At 43.4% G+C, this 24,576-nt stretch overlaps 2 protein-coding genes across 2 annotated transcripts in view; both read right to left on the bottom strand.

Annotated features, from left to right (window-relative positions):
- Positions 1 to 8,947, bottom strand: part of LOC101945548 (neural-cadherin-like) — a 56,755-nt gene extending 47,808 nt beyond the window's left edge. Inside the window, exons 1-4 of the mRNA XM_024105264.3 lie at positions 8,761 to 8,947; positions 7,148 to 7,373; positions 3,091 to 3,295; positions 1,905 to 2,016 (exon numbers count right to left, since the gene is read on the bottom strand). Coding sequence (XP_023961032.2) covers positions 1,905 to 2,016; positions 3,091 to 3,295; positions 7,148 to 7,373; positions 8,761 to 8,890 — 673 coding nt within the window. The 5' untranslated portion in view covers positions 8,891 to 8,947. The remainder of the gene's footprint in view (positions 1 to 1,904; positions 2,017 to 3,090; positions 3,296 to 7,147; positions 7,374 to 8,760) is intronic.
- A 14,170-nt stretch (positions 8,948 to 23,117) lies between these two features.
- On the bottom strand, positions 23,118 to 24,311 carry LOC135981206 (protocadherin-8-like). The gene has a single exon (XM_065582473.1). It carries the CDS (start codon positions 24,309 to 24,311, stop codon positions 23,118 to 23,120), a length of 1,194 nt encoding a protein of 397 aa, XP_065438545.1.
- Positions 24,312 to 24,576: the final 265 nt, after the last annotated feature.

Below are 24,576 nucleotides of genomic sequence, written 5' to 3'. Positions count from 1 at the left end.
TAGAAATATATTTTCCATATGTACCTTTTTGTAAGTTATTAGGTCCAGATAACTCCATTTCACTTAAAAAGGACACTATTGTAGCTTCCAACATTTTTTTAAATTTTATTGTAAGAGATTTTTTTAAAACCATATTGTGAATATAAATGTTTTCATTACATTAAATCTAACCCCCCGGCTTAACAGATAAACAATTTCCTGCAACATTGAATTAATACATAATATGTTTGAATTCATAAACAATTCCAGAGGTGAAAGTAAGCCGTATGGTCTGGTACGGTGTACCAGCAAGAGCCAGTATGCCATGCTGGACCGGACCGGCTTCCCCAGGCTAGTGATTTAAAGGGCCCGGGGCTTTAAAGGCCCCACCTCTTCCGGTTGAGGCCACGCCTCTTCTGGTTGAGGCCACACACCCTGCGCAGGACTCCAGCGTACCGGTAAATCCTTTAAGTTACTTTCACCCCTGAACAATTCATTCAGATTTAATCCATGATGTTATTTGTAACATAAGTATATGAAATTTAGGCTGATAACATCCTTACAATTATGATGCTATTTTGGTACATAGATATTTTCTATAGCTCTAATCTTTCAACAGCTGACATTTCTATTTCACTTTTATCTTCTTGTGCACTCCAAGTTTATATTCAAAGTAACAATATACGCATGTCTAAAGCACACAATGTGGAACGATAAACCACATGCATAGCAATATATACTGCATGTGCTTTTCAAAAGTTTGTTCCTTCACCACATTTTAATTCGACTACACCATGGTAAAACCTACTTTACAAAACCTGTGAATGCCATGTGTACTGACAAACCACAGTGCATGCCTGTTTGAAGAGATTTCGGTCTTTCCGTACTGGAGTGTGAAACAGAAAAATAACTGTAATTGATTAAAGACAAGAGATGGCCAAATTAAATCAGCGTCACGAATGGTGTGTGATCCTAGATTGATGTGCAGTCAGCTGCAAGAGGTCCCATGCGAGGAAGGGTTTCGTATGTCTGGGAGGGTGTGCTGCAGAAGTGGAAGAGATGCTGACGGTATATTTTATTTTACTTGCTGCCACTCTGTTAAAGACAGACAATGACATTCTTTCCCTGCCTACAGGGCATCAGGCCTCACCTCCAGACATCAGGGAGGTGAGATATTCCTTCCTTGAGTATATGTCTAAGAGGCTTAGACTGCTGATGTCCCTGAGTCCCTGCATTGATACTTTATATAGGGTGCTGGGCACGAAACAGTCAGCCCGTAAGAAACTACAACTAGTAGAGAATGCTACAGCTTGCCTTCTCAGCCACACAAGTTACCAAGAGCACATAAAACTTGTCCTCCTCTCGCTACACCGATTCCCCGTAGAATATTGTTTCAAGTTCAAGATCTCAGTCCTCTCTTCAAGGCATTCAGTGGTCTAGGCTCAAGATACCTAGAAGGTCATCTCAAGCTCTGGGAGAAGGTCAACAGTTCTGCTCCTCTGGAACAATGCAACTATCTACTGCATAGAAGATATCTTTGTAGGAGACAGAGATTTCTCAGGGGGTCGTCAGTCCATGACTATGGCTTGAACTCCTGCAGAATATAAGAGCTACACTCAAACCTCACCACTTTCCATTCCAAGTGCAAGGCACACTTCTTCAGCCTGACTTAAAAAGAAAGATGCCACATAGCACATTATACACACAATAAAAATCCACAAACAATATTCCCTCGAGAGAAAGAAGAAAAACAAAAATCCATATGACAGATGTTGGTCACATCCTTTAATGCACTTTTGGAAGGTACTCAGATACCATGCTGATAGGCATGGTAAACACTTGAACTGATCAGATTATGTAGACCCCACAGTCACAAGTTAATTCTTGTGAAAAGATGGAATAAGAGGTAGTAGAGAAATGATCACCTTGCAACAGAGATGTGCCAACTGGGATGGTTTCAGGAATGTTGTCACTGCTGTAAATGGAGTGCTGGAATTCTGGAGAGCAGTCATTGTCATCAGTGATGTGAACTATGACCTGTATGGGACAGGGGACAGAAGAAAAGACTAAACAGAAAATGATAGGTGTCTGCTGAAGAGAGGCCTACCAGAACTGACCTGCTGCTTCCCAGAAATTAAATGTGTGAGAGCACTGATGTACTGGCTCTAGTCAGCCTTGTTAGTTTTTACCCCTTTCACTCACATCTGATCACTCAGTGCATTTACTTTTACAAAATATTTTCATTTCCATGTTAAAATAATGTTTGTTGGGCGCTAAAATTTCTCGGTACAATGTAGCACTGCAAAATATTTGCTATGAAATCTGCAAACCTCAAAATCAGAAGGTTTTTCACATTTTATACTTTACCAACTTAGTCCAATTTCAGGCAAGGTATTCCCTCTTCTGCCATTTAAAAAAATCAAAATCAGGACCACTCCATTGGAAGTGTCCTATTTTCATAAAAAAATAATGTAATTTTTTTAAAAATGCAAAATCTAAAATTTTGGCTCAAAAATCTATTCTTATATCTTAATGCATTAAATGTTATGTTTCAATCTGAAACCAGCGTTATAGAAAAAGCTTTGGCTTTTGAGTCACAAGTGGATCAGGAAAAATTATAGATACTTTGTCACATTTTTGCTATTTTTGCTCAGCACTTGCTCAGCACATTGTAGTTCATAATGCATCACAGTCATACATCTCTCAGTCTGAGTATCTAGGTACTTATTGCACCTATTACTGTAATATCTCTATGCTGCCCTCAGACATTATCAAACTCATTCCCACAACACCTCTGTGAGTAAGAAAGCAGCAAACCCGTTTTTTCTGAACAGATTATGTTTTTAAAATTAAGGCAAAGATAAAAATGTTCCTTGGCCTATGTCACACAGGAAATATTTTGCAAACCCAGAAACTGAACCCAGATCTGATTCTCAGTCCTCTGCCTTGACAATAAAACCATCCTCCCTCCCAATCTACAGGCAGCTTTATGTTGTTATTTAGATTATCAGTGTATGTAATGAGATCACTAAATACAATCTTGATGGAGGAAATAGCTACTATAGTAAGGTGATTCATTGTAATCATGTAAAGCCAAGTGATTCATTGTACCTCAGTTACACTGCTAAGTCCGCTCTCAGCTTCCACCACTTTCACGAGAAAGTGATAGAGATGGTGCTCGCTCTCATAATCCACTATATGGGTCAAACTGAGCTCTCCACTCTCCTGGCTCAGGCTGAAAAGGCCACTGGGGTTCATCAGCAGAGTGTAAGAAAGAGGCTGGCTCTGGAAGGAAACAGCCTCCACAACCGCTACTCTGTGAAGAACAATAGTATAGTCATTAGCCAACTTCTTACAGTCTGTTTCACTAGGAGAGTCAGAGAAGGTAGAGACAGAAAGCAGATTATGCCACATAGCCCAGTTGCAGAAAATTGCAGGACTGGCCCCTGCAAATATCTTCTAATACTTCATCTGGACTACATTTAAAATGACTCTTGCAGACGGGACTCTGCCACTCCCCTGGGGACACTATTCCGCACTATATCAGATCTTGGGTAACAATTTGCCTTTTCTTCATTTCAACCCATTATTCCCAATCACCTGACTAAACATTTATTCCTTCCTTGGTATTTACACCCTTCAAATCCTTGTAGACCATTAAGTTTTCTACCTTAGTGATCATGTTGCTAAACTACATATATTTCTTTTAATCTTTCTTTAGAAGCTGGGATTGAAAACATCTTAACCAGACACTTACTAGACAGAAGTAGATATGGAAGACGAAGGGGAAAGGCCCCACCAGTGAGGTCCAGGACAATGACCTGGTGAGAAACCCAGCCCCTGCTTCCAGAGTTGCTGGGAAGGAGAAAGGGGCTGGGATTTCTACCAGATACTGTCACTGCTTTGTTTGGGGCTCCATTGTAATTATCAGTATGTCCCATTTTATTTGAAGTGCTACTCCTCTAATCTGCAGGAGAGGAGAGGAATTGTGTACCTTCATGATCAGAGCCTCTGAAGAGGTAGCAGGTAGGCCTCCATCACTTTACTGCTTCTTCAGCCTACTTTCTCCTCCCATGCAACTAACTCCAGCATCTGCCTCTTCTGCTACTCAAAGCTTTACAGTTCCATGCTGATCAGAGGCTTCTGAATAGCAGCAATAAAACTGACCAGTCTTGTCAGTGTCACCCTGCTGCTGCTTGGCAAAGCTACTCTGTAGCAGCAGCAGCAGGGGCAGTGAAGCCAGCCTTACATGAATCTGTCTACATTAGGGTTGTCAAGAGATTGAACAAATTAATCACAATTAATTGTGCTGTTAAACAATAGAATACCAGTTATTTAAATATTTTTGGATGTTTTCCATATTTTCAAATATATTAATTTCAATTTCAACACAGAATACAAAATGTATAGTGCTCATTTTATATTTATTTTTTATTATATTTGCACTGTAAAAATAAAAAATAGTATTTTTCAATTCACTTAATACAAGTACTGTAGTGCAATCTCTTTCCCATGAAAGTTGAACTTACAAATGTAGAATTATGCACAAAAAATAACTGCATTCAAAAATAAAACAATATAAAACTTTAGAGCCTGCAAGTCCACTCAGTCCTACTTCTTGTTCAGTCAATCTCTCAGACAAACAAGTCTGTTTACATGTGCAGGAGACAATGTTCAATAACGATCCAAAGCAGTGCAGACCGGTGCATGTTCATTTTCATCATCTGAGTCAGATGCCACAAGCAGAAGGTTGATTTTCTTTTTTGGTGGTTCGGGTTCTGTAGTTTCCACATCAGAGTGTTGCTCTTTTAAGACTTCTGAAAGCATGAGCCACACCTCGTCCCTCTCAGATTTTGGAAGGCAAAGTACTGTAACTATCTTTAGAAATCTCACATTAATACATTCCAGGCATTTTGTCAAATCTGCAGTGAGTGTTCTTAAAATGAACAACATGCTGGGTCATCATGATTTTTTTTAACGAGCATCATCAGCCTGGAAGCATGTCCTCAGGAATGGTGGTTGAAGCATGAAGGGACATATGAATCTTTAGCGTATGTGGCACGTAAATATCTTGCAATGCCAGTTACAAAAGTGCCATGTGAACATCTGTTCTCACTTTCAGGTGACATTGTAAACAAGAAGCGGGCAGCATTGTCTCCCGTAAATGTAAACAAACTTGTTTGTCTTAGTGATTGGCTGAACAAGAAGTAGGACTGAGTGGACTTGTAGGGTCTAAAGTTCTACATTGTTTTGTTTTTGAGTGCAGTTATATAACAAAACAAAAATGTACAATTGTAAATTGTACTTTCACGATAAAGAGATTGCACTACAGTACTTGTATAAGGTGAATTGACAAATACTATTTCTTTTGTTTATCATTTTTACAGCGCAAATATTTGTAATAAAAAAAATATAAAGTGAGCACTGTACACTTTGTATTCTGTGTTGCAACTGAAATCAGTATATTTGAAAATGTAGGAAAACATCCAAAATATTTAATAAATTTAAATTGGTATTCTATTATTTAATAGTGTGATTAAAACTGCGATTAATCACCATTCTTTCTTTGAGTTAATCACGTGAGTTAACTGTGATTAATCGACAGCACTAGTTTACGCTGAATACACATTTGGAAGATTTTATTCACAATCTAGAAAAAAATAGGCCCCCTCCTCCCCCCCCCACTTTACCTGGCAACTTGAAATCTAGTCTATTAAAAAAATAGTTGAGTACTTTCGGTATTTATTTATTTAGATTTAAAATAGAAGACTCCTATCTAAGGCTCCAGGCACTAACATCATGAATCACTACAATCCCAGCAGCATCGATCATTTCAGCAGGAACTCAGCCAACCAGCCACATACAGAAATTCCTTCTCATCCCTTCATCACTGTAAAGAGGCATACCTTCAGCTCGCTCTATAAACCCTATAAAACCAACAGCTTTTTCTACACCTTCCTCTAAGTCTCCTTGCCAATTTTTATGGCTTTACAAACACATTTTTAAAATCTTTTCCTCTCCTTGTTGTGGAGTGAAAAACCCATAGAGACGCGGGACACCAACTGACTATATTGGCGATGTGTGCAAAGCAAGAACATCGGAAAAATAGAAAGTATTTCTCTCTAATGTCTTTGTCACAGTAATCTTATGTGCCACTTGTAACAGTAAAAATAAAGGTAGACAGAAGTGTGATTTTTGAAGTTAATGGTCTCCCTTTAAATTTTACCAAGTGGTCCCATGCTTGCCTGTCATTAGCGAGTGGAGCTTTGAAGATCTCCTCATGAATCAAATCTCCCAGCCTTTTTAATTTTGTTGTCTCCTAAGTTCACTTCAATCAGCCTACAAATTTCTGGTGTCAAGGTACCCAGAACTAAAAAGATCTGAAGAGAACATCAACACAAACAGAGGTGTTGGTTGGTTGGTTTTTGAAATGTAAACGTCCGCTAAGAGAAGGTTAAATACAATTAAATTAACTTATCATTGGCCACACTGCTAGAGATAATTTTCATTACTATTCCATCAGCTACAGAACACTGAAAGCTTACACGAACCCGCAGAGGCATCATAACAAAATAGGTACTGTCACAGGATGTTTCCTTTTCAAAGCACTGTGCAAACACGAATCCTTACAATCTCTGAGACAGATAGGCAGGCAAAAAAGAAAAAATCCTTATTCCAATAAATGCAGCATTTGAAAACAATAAATAGGGACCACTTGGCAAGTACCATAGGGATAACCCGTTAATTTTCACTAAAATCCATTTAGTTTGGAGAAACTGTTTGGAGGCACAAAACATGGAGAAAAAGAAACATTTTAACAAAAGTCAAGGAACCTCTCTCCTAATGGGAGATGTTTGGCATGTGTGCATTTTACAGGAAGGGGTGGAAGATGGAAGGCATTTCAGAGATGTAATGATTTGTCCTAGCCAAATCCGTGCCAGAGCTGGGATTTGAATCCCATACTTTCTGTTCCCAGCCTAGTGCTTGGTCCACTGTGCTATGCTGCTCCTCCATTTGAAAGAGTCACATTTTCTTTTTGAACTTCAATACAGGAATATCAATTCAAGTGTAGCCCTATGAACAAACAACACCGGTTGCAAATGAGTCACTATGTGGTGCTCCACAAAGTTTCTCTCTAAGTACTGGACCCTGGCTTTCTTCCACTTACTTTTCTCCTGCTGGAGTACTTTCAGGGACACACACACTGTAGGAAACGTTAGTAAACTGGGGAAGTCTGGAGCCAACCAGGATAGAGATGGAGGCATAAGGACTCTTGTTGCCGTATTCATCAGTGGCCTGCACTGTGACCACGTATTCCTTATTCCAAGTTAAAGGCAAACCGGTTGTCATTATAATACCTGTATCCATATCAACTTCAAATCGCTCTTCGCCACCTATCAATAGATGTACAAAAAACATTCTAGTAGAGGCATCACAGTAAGAACATTCATTTGCATCTCCATTACCTTTAAACTTCGGCTTCAAATCCCTCATTTTTCTCTACACATTCTCCCTTTTTTAAAAAACCAATTCTTTATTTTACCGCTGGTCCATACTGTGCATTGTGAGAGAGACAGTATACATATGTTATATATGGACAATGGACTTTGTGTCAACCGCCAATTACCCAATATTGCGCACTGACATAAAACACCCAGGACGCAACTCTAGCTCTAAAGCTAGTTGTCTCATGCCCTCACTCAGCAGCCTTCAAGCTTAATGCACTACAAAGCTATATTAGGACATGTGCTCATTATCTAACCCGAACTCTAACAATGGGTATGGGACACCGCATATTGGGATGCTGTCATTGCAGCTCCCAAGGTCAGTTCTGCACAGATCTCAAAAAAAGTAGCCCTCCCCATCCTGAAATTCTCTTGCCACTGCTGGTCAGCCCCCATCTGCAAAACAATCCTTTCCCCACCAATCCATGGTGGCTTCCCAGCCCCCCCCAAAAGGTATTGAATGCTGTGTCGGTGATCCAGCTCAGGATACCCCTCCCCCAAGAACACTACACTCTCAGTTCATAGCAAACCACCTCCATGTGTTCAGACAATGTGAACTGAGAATGGAACAGGCATCCCATGTGCATGCTGAACAGTGAGAGCCCCGGGATTGTTTTCACTGTGAATTGTGGGAAGTCAAGTGGGTTGAATTTTATTTTTTTTAAATCCCATGTTTCCACTGTCTCTGCCACATACTTCCTTTCCAGGCGGGCTTGTGCCATTTTCTAATTCCTTCTCTGCCAACGTGGACCCAGCAATGTTCCATGCACTAGGACAATTGCTTGGGCTGTATTACAGCAGTCAAAGCTGGATGAATTTGGCATTGGACTTTGCCTGTCGCACCATCGAGCAGATGATGTGGGGGCAGAAGAATATTCTACAGCAGCAGCAGCTCCTCTAGCAGCAGGAGAGCACCCAGAAGAGGTGGAAGATTGACGAGGAGGAAGAGGACAATGATCCAAGCTGGACCACTTACACAGCGTTTAGCGCCATTTCTGGACCTGAGAAGCCAGCATGGATTGGTGGGACCCTTAGTCTGACTCTTAATCTGATAGGCCAGACCTTAGCCTGATTCTGGCTAAGTGTAACCAACTCCCTTACACTCATGTACTGGTTTAATTTACACCACTTTACTCATCACCTCTGACCTTCACCCAGTATGTCTAAACAAGGCTATTCTATTGAAATCTTATTAACTAAATGACAAAATTGGAAATTGCTAAAATAAAAATCTCACAATCATGCAGATTAATCAGTTGATTCAGAAAGGACTTACCTGCAATAAGTGCATAAGTTATCCCAACACTGGAGTTTTCATTGTTATTGTAATGGGCCACAAGCTGGTAGATCAGAGTGCCTTTCCGGGCATCAGGATCAACACGTGCCAAATAGGGGTATGGGTACATACCCCAGGATAGAAGATCCTCTTCTGGGGCAATAATTGTCACATGACACAAATACCAGTCATTGTCTGCAAACACATTAAATTTAAACAAAATCAGAAGTCATACCTAAGACAATTTCACAAATTTTAACTGGACATTTAATATCTTCTAATCTGATTTACCGGTAAAAGACGGAAGAGTGCCTACTGTGTACATCCTAACATACAGACAAACACTCTGGCAAAAAAAAATCCACATCTCTGCTGACAGTTTGGCTTTATTAAATGTAATTAATAAAAAGTAACCAATAATTTAACTAAACATATGTAAATAATCACATTATACCAGACCTCTAGAGTTATAGCTACATCATGGAAAGAGCTATATTCTTCTACTTAAATGGAAAATGCTTGGACCAAGGTCCTAAGATAACTGATCCCACAAATAAGTTTTATGTTTCACCTGCGATTCTAGGCTAACCAGTGCTGCCCTTCAGAGCCCTGTAATCACTTACACAGAGTTAGAGACTCATTTTTTGCCTCCTGTTACACTTACACAGATATCAGGGCAGTGTTAGCAGAACTCAAATGAATATATATGAACGTTCTTAGGATTTTGTGGTTTTTTCCGCACTTCATTTTAAGAAAAAATCTGACAAGTAAGGTGGATTGCCTATGTCTGAAAGAGAAGGCAGCACAAACGGGGTGGGGGGAGAAGTGTTGTAGGAAAGGAGGGGAGGACTGGTGGAGACAATAAATCTCAGTTATCAGGGTTTCTATTCTAGACATTGCAACAGTTATATTTTTAGTGTTTGAAGGGAGAGGAGAACAATTCTCCATTTGACATTAAACAAAGATTAAATAAGCCAACTTGCAAAAGTGGTTGATTTAAAAGCCTGAGCAATCTATATACCATCATAGACATGCCAATTCTAGCATGGAGTGAATGGTAGAGGTTGATATGAAGGTCAGATGTGGGTGTTTGGACTTGCTCCTGAGTAAGAGAATAATTTTGAACTGTCTTCAGAGGCAAATAGGGGGCTAGTCAAGTAGTGACTGTTTTACCCCATAATATGGAATAAATTGCCTGGAAGCAGCACTGTGGCCCCCTGAAAGTTAGAGAACAGGGATTTGAGGACTATGCCTCTCAACTATCTATGGAATAGCAGTAAGAAATTCAAAGCAAACCTTTTCGAAAGTCACTATTATGGATATGCAGCAGCTACTTTACCCAACATTTGATCGTGCTAAGGATTTAACTTCAGTGAAAGAAAAACAGTTTCACTGGAGTAGATATATTTTTGCCATTGGTGCATTACAGTTGGTCCATTGTCAGAAATGCAAAAGCATTAACTGATCAAGACGCTTAATCAATACTGTGCAATATTTTGTTCCACTGACAACCCACCATATCAAAATGGTTTTACTCACTGCTGTTACAGCTCTTTCATTCGGTCAATACTAATCATCAACAAAATTTCATAGAACCAAGCTAGTGTCTGCAAAACAATACCGCTGACAGCATACAGCATCGTGTCAAAAGCTCTCAACAGCCTCAGTCACCAGGACCAGATGGGATTCACCCAAGACTTCTGAAGGAACTCAAATGTGAAATTGCAGAACTACTAATTGTAGTTTGTAACCTATCATTTAAATCAGCTTCTGTACCAAATGATTGGAGGATAGCTAATATGATGCCAATTTTTAAAGAGGGCTCCAGAGGTGATCCCGGCAATTACAGGACAGTAAGCCTGACTTCAGTACCAGGCAAGCTGATTGAAATTATAGTAAAGAACAAAATTGTCAGATACCTAGATTAACATAATTTGTTGGGGAAGAGTCAACATGTTTTTTTTAAAGGAAAATCATGCCTCACCAATCTACTAGAATTCTTTGAGGGGGTCAACAAACATGTGCTCAAGGGGGATTCCATGGATATAGCATACTTAGATTTTCAGAAAGCCTTTGATAAGGTCCCTCACCAAAGGCTCTTAAGCAAAGTAAGCAGTCATGGGATAAGAGGGAAGGTCTTTCTCATGGATCAGTAACTTGTTAAAAGATAGGAAATAAAGGATAGGAATAAATGATCAGTTTTCAGAATGGAGAGAGGTAAATAGTGGTGTCCCCCAGGGGATTGTACTGGGACCAGTCGTATTCAACTTATTCATAAATGATCTGGAAAAAGGGATAATCAGTGAGGTGGCAAAATTTGCAGATGATACAAAACTGCTCAAGATAGTTAAGTGCCAGGCAGACTGCGAAGAGCTACAAAAGGATCTCTCCAAACTGGATGACTGGGCAACAAAATGGCAGATGAAATTCAATGTTGATAAATGCAAAGTAATGGACATTGGAAAACATAATCCCAACAGATAAAATGATGGGGTCTAAATTAGCAGTTACTACTCAAGAAAGATCTTGGAGTCATTGTGGACAGTTCTCTGAAAACTTCCACTCAATATGCACCGGCAGTCAAAAAAGTGAACAGAATGTTAGGAATCATTAAGAAAGGGATAGATAATAAGACAGGAAATATATATATATTGCCCCTATATAAATCCATGGTAGGCCCACATGTTGAATACTGCATACAGATGTGGTCGCCCCATCTCAAAAAAGGTATATTGGAATTGGAAAAGGTTCAGAAAAGGGCAACAAAAATGATTAAGGATATGGAATGGCTTCCGGATGAGGAGAAATTAATAAGACTGGGACTTTTCATCTTGGAAAAGAGATTCATAGATTCATAGATTCTAGGACTGGAAGGGACCTCAAGAGGTCATTGAGTCCAGTCCCTGCCCACATGACAGGACCAAATACTGTCTAGACCATTCCTGATAGACATTTATCTAACCTACTCTTAAATATCTCCAGAGATGGAGATTCCACAACCTCCCTAGGCAATTTATTCCAGTGTTTAACCACCCTGACAGTTAGGAACTTTTTCCTAATATCCAACCTAGACCTCCCTTGCTGCAGTTTAAGCCCATTGCTTCTTGTTCTATCCTTAGAGGCTAAGGTGAAAAAGTTTTCTCCCTCCTCCTTATGACACCCTTTTAGATATCTGAAAACTGCTATCATGTCCCCTAAGTCTTCTCTTTTCCAAACTAAACAAACCCAATTCTTTCAGCCTTCCTTCATAGGTCATGTTCTCAAGACCTTTAATCATTCTTGTTGCTCTTCTCTGGACCCTTTCCAATTTCTCCACATCTTTCTTGAAATGCGGTGCCCAGAACTGGATACAATACTCCAGCTGAGGCCTAACCAGTGCAGAGTAGAGTGGAAGAATGACTTCTTGTGTCTTGCTCACAACACACCTGTTAATACATCCCAGAATCATGTTTGCTTTTTTTGCTACAGCATCACACTGTTGACTCATATTTAGCTTGTGGTCCACTATAACCCCTAGATCCCTTTCTGCCGTACTCCTTCCTAGACAGTCTCTTCCCATTCTGTATGTGTGAAACTGAATTTTTCTTCCTAAGTCGAGCACTTTGCATTTGTCTTTGTTAAACTTCATCCTGTTTAACTCAGACCATTTCTCCAATTTGTCCAGATCATTTTGAATTATGACCCTGCCCTCCAAAGCAGTTGCAATCCCTCCCAGTTTGGTATCATCCACAAACTTAATAAGCGTACTTTCTATGCCAATATCTAAGTCGTTAATGAAGATATTGAACAGAGTCGGTCCCAAAACAGACCCCTGCGGAACCCCACTTGTTATGCCTTTCCAGCAGGATTGGGAACCATTAATAACAACTCTCTGAGTACGGTTATCCAGCCAGTTATGCACCCACCTTATAGTAGCCCCATCTAAATTGTATTTGCCTAGTTTATCAATAAGAATATCATGTAAGACCGTATCAAATGCCTCACTAAAGTCTAGGTATACCACATCCACAGCTTCTCCCTTATCCACAAGGCTCGTTATCCTATCAAAGAAAGCTATCAGATTGGTTTGACATGATTTGTTCTTTACAAATCCATGCTGGCTGTTCCCTATCACCTTACCACCTTCCAAGTGTTTGCAGATGATTTCCTTAATTACTTGCTCCATTATCTTCCCTGGCACAGAAGTTAAACTAACTGGTCTGTAGTTTCCTGGGTTGTTTTTATTTCCCTTTTTATAGATGGGCACTATATTTGCCCTTTTCCAGTCTTCTGGAATCTCTCCCGTCTCCCATGATTTTCCAAAGATAATATCTAGAGGCTCAGATACCTCCTCTATTAGCTCCTTGAGTATTCTAGGATGCACTTCATCAGGCCCTGGTGACTTGCAGGCATCTAACTTTTCTAAGTGATTTTAACTTGTTCTTTTTTTATTTTATCTGCTAAACCTACCCCCTTCCCATTAGCATTCACTATGTTAGGCATTCCTTCAGACTTCTTGGTGAAGACCTAAACAAAGAAGTCATTAAGCATCTCTGTCATTTCCAAGTTTCCTGTTACTGTTTCTCCCTCTTCACTAAGCAGTGGGCCTACCCTGTCTTTGGTCTTCCTCTTGCTTCTAATGTATTGATAAAAAGTCTTCTTGTTTCCCTTTATTCCTGTAGCTAGTTGGAGCTCATTCTGTGCCTTTGCCTTTCTAATCTTGCCCCTGCATTCCTGTGTTGTTTGCCTATATTCATCCTTTGTAATCTGTCCTAGTTTCCATTTTTTATATGACTCCTTTTTATTTTTTAGATCATGCAAGATCTCGTGGTTAAGCCAAGGAGGTCTTTTGCCACATTTTCTATCTTTCCTAACCAGCGGAATAGCTTGCTTTTGGGCCCTTAATAGTGTCCCTTTGAAAAACTGCCAACTCTCCTCAGTTGTTTTTCCCCTCAGTCTTGATTCCCATGGGACCTTACCTATCAGCTCTCTGAGCTTACCAAAATGTGCCTTCCTGAAATCCATTGTCTCTATTTTGCTGTTCTCCCTTCTACCCTTCCTTAGAATTGCAAACTCTATGATTTCATGATCACTTTCACCCAAGCTGCCTTCTACTTTCAAATTCTCAACGAGTTCCTCCCTATTTGTTAAAATAAAGTCTAGAACAGCTTCCCCCTAGTAGCTTTTTCAACCTTCTGAAATAAAAAGTTGTCTGCAATGCAGTCCAAGAACTTGTTGGATAGTCTGTGCCCCGCTGTGTTATTTTCCCAACATATATCTGGATAGTTGAAGTCCCCCATCACCACCAAATCTTGGGCTTTGGATGATTTTGTTAGTTGTTTAAAAAAAGCCTCATCCACCTCTTCCACCTGGTTAGGTGGCCTGTAGTAGACTCCTAGATGACTAAGGGGGATATGATTGAGGTCTATAAAATAAGGAAGTGTTATTTACTCCTTCTCATAACACAAGAGCTAGGGGTCACCATATGAAATTAATAGGCAGCAGATTTAAAACAAACAGAAAGAAGTACTTCTTCACACAACTCCTTGCCAGAGAATGTTGTGAAGGCCAAGACTATAACAGGATTCAAAAAAGAAGTAGATAAATTCACGGAGGATAGGTCCATCAATGGCTATTAGCCAGGATGGTCAGGGATGGTGTCCCTAGCCTGTTTGCCAGAAGCTGGGAATGGGCGACAGAGGATGGATCACTTGATGATTACTCTTCTGTTCATTCCCTCTGGGGCACCTGGCATTGGCCACTATTGGAAGACAGGATACGGAGCTAGATGGACCTTTGGTCTGACCCAGTATGGCTGCGCTTATGTTCTTATCTTAGAGTCAGCTTCTTCCAGGAAACCACTGACTTCCTCCACAAACGCCGCAACATTAACCACCTCCCTCAGAATACCACCCTTGCCACTATGGATGTCACCTCCCTATACACCAAAATCCCTAGTTTTTTGTCATTTCAAGTACCTTGAAAGAAGTTTATGTAAAAAAAAAAATCTCGGGCCTGTCCTGGTAAAACTGGGGCATACGTTCCTGAACAATAGGTATGAAACAATGGAATGTGGACTGTGGAACAATGTGGAACTAAGACATAATGGGCATGATCAGTATCAAGTTGTATATGTACATTTCTACTAAGTTTTGGAAAAAGTTATATAGTGTTTTTCCATTTTTATAACCCATAATTGTCCAACAGCTATGAATGACAGATTCCCACGGGTGCAAAAAAGATGCCTTCAAAAACTCCAATATTAAAATGAAGTATTTTAAATTTAAAACATTACCACAGCTGTTTTAATGCAACAAAGATCTGTTCCCATGATCCATAATGTGAGCATGTGAATTCCCCTCCAACAGTTTTTTCCCCACTTCAGCCACTAATGGCAAGTCCAAATTTGTGCAACATGCTTCATGTGCACAAATATGATGCACTAAAATTCATGGATATCCAAAAGCAAGTGTGCAGATACCTCTTGCTAACACCACTGTTATCAATCAATCTTATGCATCACAAGTCCAGGTAATATAAGTGTTTGGTAGATCACCCTGAATAATAACATGCACAAAAGCATTATGGTTACTAGATCAGCAGCCTCCAGAACAGCCGCAGTATATTGGCTTCTGGATTGTGTCATATGTGATAAAAAGGCAGAATTGCTGTCCTACTCTTTGTAACAGTTCTCATCTTTCACAATGAATTTCAAGAGAGGACTTTCCCCTCCCTCCCCCATTATTTGTCCATCTTGTTGATAACCTGATAAGCTTTCCCACACTAGATGTCTGTTGTATTCTGTGTACCCTGTTTACTCTGTCTAAAATCCAGTGAACAAGCCAGATGCGAAACAAAGATTTGCTGATTTCGAATAGGCTATCATCTGAAGAAAAAGCAGCTTTGGTAGCATGAAAAAGATTTATTTTATGCTGCTAAGAGCATAGGCGTGCGCAGCACATTTCATTAGGGTGTACACCCAGGGAGGCCCGCCCTGACCCCATCCACTCCCTCCTACTTCCCACCCTGACTGCCCCCCTCAGAACCTCCAACCCCCCCCTGCTCCTTGTCCCCTGAGTACTCCCTCCTGGGACCCCCGCCCCTAACTGCCCCCCAGGACCCCACCCCCTATCTAAGCCTCCCTGCTCCTTGTCCTCTGAATGCCCCTCTACACCCCTGCCCCCAGCCAGACCCTCAGGACTCCCACGCCTATCCAACAGCTCCCCGCTCCCTGACAGGACCCCCAGAACTCCCGACCCATACAACCCCCCTGCTCCCTGCCTGCCCCAACCCCTCTCCACACCCCTGCCTCCTGACAGCCACCCCCAGAACTCCTGATTCATCCAACCCCCCCAGGTCCTTGTCCCCGTCCCCTGACCACCCCCTCCAGAGACCCCACCCTAACTGCCCCTCCAGGACCCTCCTTGCTCCCTGTCCCCTGACTGCCCTGACCCCTATCCACCCCCTGCCCCCTGACAGAACCCAGGACTCCCATGCCCCATCCAACCCCCCCTGCTCCCTGACTGCCCCCTCCGGAAACCCCCCTGCCCCTAACCACCCCCGTGGGATCCCACCCCCATCCAACCCACCCTGCTCCCTGTCCTCTGACTGCCCCCACTCCTTATCCAACCCCCCCCAGCCCTGGACCCCTTACCATGAGGCTCCTAGCAGCATGTTTGGCTCCATGCAGAGCCAGACACACTGCCCCTCAGAATGCTGCTCGCGTGGCGGCATGGCTCCGGATGAGCGGGGAGCGCGTCTGCCTCCCCGTGAAGCCAAACACTGCCCTGCGGGAGCATGCAGCCCCGGCCCCCAGAGCGCTGCACGCGCGGCAGCATGGCTCCAGGGGAGGGGGGGAAGGCGGGGGAGAGGCCGGCGACTTGCTGTGGTCGGCTGGGCGCTCCGGCCTGGGAGCGCAGATCCCGCGGCTTGCCGCGCCGGGAGAGTGGGGCCATTTGCCCACCACTGCATTAGGGTGTGCCTGGGCACACCTGGCACACCCCCTGCACATGCCTATGGCTAAGAGATTGATCACACATTAGCTTTGGGGAACCCTAATTTTAACTAGAAGATATGCATGGGAGCACAGAGAGTCATACAAAACTTGTTTTTTCTGTTTTTAAGTTGTTTTATCTACTTCACTGAAACCAGGACCAGCTCCAGGGATTTTGCCGCCCCAAGAGGCGGGGAAAAAAAAACAAAAAAAAACCCCACGATCGCAATCGGTGGCACTCCAGCAGCAGCTCCACCGCGCCGCTTTCTTCTTCGGCGGGAATTCAGCAGCAGATGCTTCCCTCCGAGAGGGACCCGCTGTCGAATTGTGGAATGGTGGTTGACGCATGAAGGGACATAGGAATCTTTAGTGCATCTGGAACATAAATATCTTGCGACGCCAGCTACAACAGTGCCATCCAAACGCCTGTTCTCACTTTCAGGTGACATTGTGAACAAGAAGTAGGCAGCATTATCTTCTGCAAATTGTAACCAAACTTGTTTGTCTGAGTGACTGGCTGAACAAGAAGTAGGACTGAGTGGACTTGTATGCGCTAAAGTTTTACATTGTTTTATTTTTGAATGCAGTTATTTTTTGTACATAATTCTAACATTTTTAAGTTCAACTTTCATGATAAAGAGATTGCACTACAGTACTTGTATTAGATGAATTGAAAAATAGTATTTCTTGTTTTTTACAGTGCAAATATTTGTAATAAAAAAATATAAAGTGAGTACTTTTCACTTTGTATTCTGTATTGTAATTGAAATCAATATATTTGAAAATGTAGAAAACATCCAAAAATATTTAAATAAATGGTATTCTATTATTGTTTAATCGCACGATTAATTGTGATTCAGTTTTTTATCACACGATTAATCGTGATTCATCTTTTTAAATCGCTTGATAGCCCTAGAAAAGAGATTATTTTTACCTGTATTGCTGCTGTATTACTGCCTGTTATAATCCTATTGAACCCCAGACACTAAGAAAGATTGTGCTGTGCCAGTACTTGGATAGGAGATCATCAAAAAAACCCAAATATCTACTGCTGAAGTAGGGTTTGGTTACCACGTGTCCAGTTTTTGAAAGTTCGGTCAAAAGTGAACCTGTACAGTGTCCAGTCAGAAGTACTGACTGGACACCAAAAGTCTGGTTACTGTCCGCAGGGGCAATGGAATGGGGGGAGGGGGGCAAGGGAGTGCCCACTGCAGCGTGTGTGACCGCAGTGGGGCACTTGCAGAGAGCTGGGGGCAGCATGGCGGTGAGCCAGGTGGGTGCTAATCCACGCCACTGAATTGTTTGGATCGTGTCCTATTTTCCACTCTCCTCTCTGCTCCCCGGCTCTACCCTCCCCCTGCAGAAACACCGCATCTTCGTGGGAAGCTGCTCCAGGGGCTACGAGATGCACGTTACAAGACACGCGTGACTGACACCAGAGCCGCAACCTGAGCCAGGGGTAGCATGCGGCACCAGCTCCCGCTTCGCCTCCTTCCTTGTGCCGCTCGGATGGGGGCTCAGCCCGGTCTGGCACAGGATGGTGGGGGAGCAGCACCCTTAAAGCTCAGGCCATTCAGCTCATTGTGGAGCCTGGCCTCTCACACAAAGTGTGGGGAGGGAAGGGCATTTCCCCCAGCCCGGGTTGCCCAGACAACCCCCCGCTCCCCGATCGCTGACTGCAAATGCCATCGCCAGCCTATCCCAGGGCATGAGGACCAGGGGCACGAGGACCGGGGGCACCGGGTCATCAACCCACTAGGGTGACCAGATGTCCCGATTTTATAGGGACAGTCCCAATATTTGGGGCTTTTTCTTATATAGGCACCTATTACTCCCCACCCCATCCCAATTTTTCACACTTGCTATCTGGTCTCCCTACAACCAGCCCCTTCTCAGCCAGGGCTGACTCCTATCTGCATCTCATGGGCAGGTTCCGCATCAGCTCCCAGCCCTGCTCTGCAGGTGATTCCTGGGCGATAGGGGGCGCGAGCGGGGGGAAGCTAGCAAGCAGGGGGGCTGTAGTATCAAATTTTAATAAATTAGAAAGTTGGCAACCCTATGCTGAAGTGGTGTTCAGTACTAAAATGTGAAACATGGAAAACTATGGCCAAGCTTCTAGGACCAAGTTTTCTAGATCAGGGACTCAAGGTCCATATGCAAGAGAGCACAAGTATGTTCCTATAGGTTTATGCATTGCCACAATTATCCATACAAACCAGGTCTTTGCACATGCCAGTGACCACTAGTAGCCTACATGTCCATTAGCTTGGGTACATTTAAATAAAACTGGGCATAAACCTTTAGCTTCCAGTTTTGTAAATGTGTAATTCAGTCTCCATCCAGATACACTGAAACTGAATTCTGAATTCAGATGTGCAGTGCAGGCATGAAATATCACAAATGGTGTGCATATGCATACCGGCCAGTTTTACAAGATCTGTGGTAATCCACTCCTGCATGTGTATAAAAAAATAAATTTAAATTCACAAAGCACATACACACAGTAAACTTTCTCGGAGTAGGAAGGCATCCACGGCATTCATGAAGTTGTTTAAAAATTGTCCCCTAGGTTTAATATTTTGGGGCATATTTCACAACTTTGATCAGGCTTTGAAATGGCTTTGCAGATTACGTCATACCCTGTTAGAACAATGAAAATTTTGAGCTCTGAAGTCACAGGCTCCAAAGAGTTGATTTAACATGCCAGACATTAAGAATAAAGGGGAAAATGAACTATGCTAAGGATCTTCTTTTGCTTGTCTTTTTTCAACCTTCTTTGACAGAGAAGCTATTTAAACACCAAAACAGAGCTCCTTGCATACTGCATACAGTACTATACAACAACTTTCCACCATATAAAGACTCATCATTTTCACCCTAAAAATTAATCTTATTTTTCTGCTTCTCTCTCATCTAGGATCTCGCAAGCAGTGAGCAGCCCAGTAATTAACCATGTGGTAAAAGCAGTCTAGCCCATTATTCTTTACAATGAGCCTCTTCCAAAGATATATACATGCAGGGTAACACAATAACCTTAATCCTGAGACTTGCTGCTCCTAATGAGCTGTGGCTATTACAGTGGTTTCATGGTTTAAGAGGATCAAGCCCCTCTGTCGGCACCTGAATTAGAGGGTATGGCCCTGCTATGCACATATGCTTTGAATCAGTCTGGTACTGGGAGAAGAAAGGATTGTTGTGACCTTTGATCTGGCTTGCCAGGTTCGGTTTCTGATTCTGGAATTAGGTTTATCTTGTTCTAGAATCTCAAGGGAGAAAATAAAAAAGAATCTTTAAGTGTGCAAAAATGGTCCCTATATCTCAATTTGAAATCATAGCCACTTACAAGCAACACGCATTCTGTATATGCATTTTTAAGATCTGTACTCCATGGATTATAGGCTTTTTAACAACAAATGCCATCAGAAGAGCTATTAGGAAAAATTAAAAAGAAAGAAATGGGGTTAACTAAAACATTTAATCTTCACATACGAATCTTGATTGTAAACTCTGAGGAAGAGAGGACATTCACCTTTATGCCTGTACACTGTCTTACACAATTGGGCCCTAATTCTGGTCAAGGTTTCTGGGTGCTACCATAATATAAAAAACTGAAGAAAACCAGGCACTGTACTTCTCAATTTTCATTCTTACAATGGACATTTACTTTTCACAAGTAAACAAGGCAATTCATAAGCACTGTACAGAATTTATATTGAATGTATAGACTGTAAATTCTGTGGAGTGGGCACCATCTTTTTGTTCTGTGTTTTGCAGTGCCTTGCACAATGGGGTCCTATGCTGACAAAATCTAGTGCATGACTATGGCTCCTAGGAGCTACTCCAACAGTTAGGAATCAAATTAATCTTCTTGTATACTGGACTCTTGCAACTCATTTCAGTGACCTAACTGAATGAAATATGTATTTTATGTTTCTAGGATTCTGGTATGCAGGAAGAGTGCTATAAATTAATCAAAAATAAAGTAGATCAGAAAAAATGGAGGCAGAATTTTTAATCAGTCCTTTTTTCTCTCTAAAATATTAAAACATAAAAGCAAACATGTCAGTGGTAAAGCAGCACATGTGGAAATGTCTATTTCCCTTTGTAACATCTACATAATGGATGAAAGAGTAAGTAAGGGTCTGTTAATTTTGTGTTTAAATTAATAAGGTAAAAAGCAATAAGGCTTGATATGTGTTTCATAATATTGATTAATATGTCAGCCTTTAGAAAGGCACAATTATATTTAACTGGGTAAAGGGAAAAAACAGAAAAATATTATTTGTTCAATGTTACACATCTCACCAGATTCTCTACATAAAATATTGCTGTTCAAAACTGCTAAACTATTTAATAATCTACACCTGACAAGTGATTTAAAAAGTGAGAGGTCTGAAGTTAGTGATTGTCCAAAATTATGACAGAGTTCTACCTTAATTTAAAAGGCATCCCAGGGAAGGAGTATAAAAATGACCTTGTCTTACTTGATTATTGAATTTCTTTCACCCTGTGGCTTGTCCGTTGTCAATACATTCTCAGGGCATAGAACATGGTAAAAAAGCAACATTTTTAAGACTACCACATTACAGATCACAACTGTATGAATGATTTTATAAAATACTGTTCATAATGGTATTTGCTTTATTTAATTACAGACAAGCAACACCCTCAACAAATATGAAACCTTTATAGCTCTTGATGTAGTCTGAATGAGAAATTCTGTTAAACACTTGTTAGCTTTAAAACAGACTTGGCCTACTCTTAAATTATATCAGCAGGGGTGTGAAAACCCCAAATTCTAGAGTGACACAGCTATGCTGACAAAAAACCCCAGCACAGACACAGCTATGTCAGTGGATTAGCATTTCTGTCAATGTAGTTAACAGAATTTAACAGCATTCTAGGAGGTGGTGTTCTTACACAGACCAAAAAACTCCTTCTTTCAGTATAGGCTGTGTTTACAGTAGGGGGCTATGCCAGCATATGCTCTACTCTATATTAAAAAAAAATGAAGAGATATTTATGCTACGGTAAATGGTATTTCTCCATTGAACTGAGTTGCACAGGTGTATAAGAACAATTCTCTGTCTGGTGGCTATTTGATTCTCAGTACATGCACAGTTGTCTGATGATAATGAAGAGCCCATGTTTAACATGTTTGCATTTGCTTGTAATTTTTGTACCATGTGTCATATCTCCAAGTCATCAGTCTGTAAAATAACATTTCCAAAATCTGTAAACATCTCATTGTAGGCAAAAGTCATGAGCAACTTTCATCCTGGCAAATTACTAGAGAACTGAAGTGACATACAGTTGGGACAATTAGACATAGTGGCCCATGTACAATTTGGAAAATGGAAATATTTTAGTTTACCTTGACTGTTTCATGACCCAATTTATAGAACAGTAGACTCCTTGATATTTTGACCCACCTTCATTTCTAGTTTCTACTATTTAAAGGGATTTAAAATGTTTTATTCCCCCCCCATTCCAATATCACATCTATTTCCACTAACATTAATGAGCTTCATGCATGCAAATAGTGAAACTTGAGACTCAAGTTTTTAATCCATTCACTTTTTGTGCTATGGTTCCATATGAATAATGCTAGACACAGTGCTTCTTATCAAAGATAGCAAACTGTGTGCCACAGTTTTGGCAGTTTTAATAAATATTTTTACCTAACGTTGGATTTAGATTTATGGATTATTTTTAAGAACCACAGGTCAGAATTAACACATAATTGAACTCCCCTCACAAATACTTTGTTTTTCAAATTACTCTATGCGCTTTCCCCAGTCAGACCCTTCATCATATGCTCACTGGCCCTGATTAATTATTGTGCTCATGAGCCTGATTTGGAAAGAAGTGGGAAATCTTAAGACATTCAGAAGACCATTTAAAAATCCCCAATGTCTTCCTATCAGAATCAAAAGCAACAGATTGCAACAGGCACCCGTTCTGAGTGTGCAGACAGGCACATCTTATATAGGCTCATCTTGATGTCATACTGCACAGCATCTATGGTAGGGGGTTTTGAGCGCAACACATTTCAGGAGATTTGAAGCAGACCTACCCCACAACAGCATCCACAGTATAAAAACGGTACTTCCTCTAGGTTATGGGTATTCGGCGCTGTTTGCAGTGCGCATCAGACGATGTCTTGCCGGCCACCACACGCTGGCGCGCATTCAGACAAGGGGACACAGCAGGGGCCACCAATGCTATTAGAGCAGCACCGGGGGCAGCCAGTTCTAATGCAGTTGAACACACTCCCCCTGTTCCCCACTCCCTTCACCCCAGCCGGCCGGGAGAGGAAACAGGGTCCCCTGACTTGGGCTGCGCGCACCTCTCGGTTCTGTGCAGCACCCGCGGAGCCCCCGCGTTAGCCCGAGAGCGCCGCAGCCTTTAGGGGAACAGCCGCGATCATGGGCAGCCCGAGCGGCTCTGCGGGGAGAGGCAGCAGTACCGCCTGGGGGCCGAGCAAGTTGGGCCCCCGTCTCGGGCACCCAGCGCCGCCACCAGCGGCCTCCGCCTTCCCGCTCCGCGCCCGGCCAGCACCAGCCTTACCTTGGCCGCCCCGTCGGTGCACTCTCACCAGCGCCTCGGCGCGGCCGCCCAGCGGCAGCTCCCGGCTCAGGTGGAGGCGGCCTGACGCCCGCTCCAGCTCCACGGGGGCGGCGGGAGAAGCCAGCTCGAACCAGCTGCCGGCCTCCTGGTAGCGGGTGTCCGGTACGGTGAATATGGGGTCCCCAAGCCGCGCCCCGGCCGGGACCCGCGCCGTGTAGGAGATGGAGCCGGAGCCGGAGCCGGAGCCCGGCGGCTGCTTCGGGGGCAGGAGCGAGCGGGCCCTGCGGGCGCCCTCTCTCCGCACCGTCAGCTGCAGCCGCCGCGCCGGGCTCCGCAGAGGCCGGGGCAGCCCGTGGTCCTGCGCCGAGACCCAGAGGCTGAGCCTGCGGCGCCCCAGCAGGGAGCCCACCGTGAGCACCTGCCCGCTGCGGGGCACCACGAAGAGCAGGCGGCTGCCGGCGCTGGTCGGCCACGAGCTGTAGGTGAGCAGCGCGTTGGCTCCTTCGTCCCCGTCCAAGGCGCGCAGCCGGGCCACCTCGCTGCCCAGCGGCGCCAGCTCGTCCACCTCTAGGGGCGGCCCGGCTGGGATGCGGGGCCGGTGATCGTTCCGGTCCAGCACCCGGACCCGCAGCAGCGCCCGCCGGGAGGAGCGCCGCAAGGACAGGGTGTACAGCGGCCGGGCTTCCCGATCCAGGCACTGGGCCGTCCGCAGTAGCAGCAGCAGCCCCGGCCCCAGGTGCAAGAAGAAGCGAGAGGCGCCGGCCCCCTCCAGCGCCCACTCCCCCGGCGGCTCCCCAGGGCTCTGCAGCCGCCACAGCGGCACCCGCAGCCCCTGCACTGGTGTCCCCGCCGGGCTGTTCTCCGGCACCTGCCCGTAGAAACGGAGCAGGCGAGAAGTGCCGCTAGCTCGGGGCCCCGCCGCCGTGCAGAGGAGCTGGCGGCCGCTCCCGGCCAGGAGCAACAGGGCGAGCAGCGGCCAGGCGTGGCAGCGCCCCCACTCCGGGTACATCCCCCTCCGGTAGCGGTGCGGAGCCGCTCGCAAGGCAGAGAGCATCAGCGGACAGGGCAGGCTGCGGCACCGGCTCAAGATGCTGAGCTGACCGGTACCCAGCCACACCGACTGCACGTGGAGCGCCCGCTCCGCCCCCTGCCCAGCGACCAATCAGGAACAGGGGCGGGGCTGGTGCTCTCCTCCAGAGCAAGCGATCCCTTGCCCTCGGCCGGGGGAGCCAGTCCACCCATTCCCTGGCCTTTATTTACAACATGGACCCAGA

This window comes from Chrysemys picta, chromosome 2 (assembly GCF_011386835.1).
Source record: "Chrysemys picta bellii isolate R12L10 chromosome 2, ASM1138683v2, whole genome shotgun sequence".
In the NCBI taxonomy this organism is placed as follows: domain Eukaryota; kingdom Metazoa; phylum Chordata; order Testudines; family Emydidae; genus Chrysemys; species Chrysemys picta.
The sequence above is the reverse complement of the archived record's forward strand: the minus strand, read 5'-3'. Positions and strand labels throughout refer to the sequence as shown.

Bases quoted from the DNA above. Each gene is read 5' to 3' on its own strand.
- LOC135981206 (XM_065582473.1), bottom strand. From the start codon at position 24,311: ATGTACCCGGAGTGGGGGCGCTGCCACGCCTGGCCGCTGCTCGCCCTG.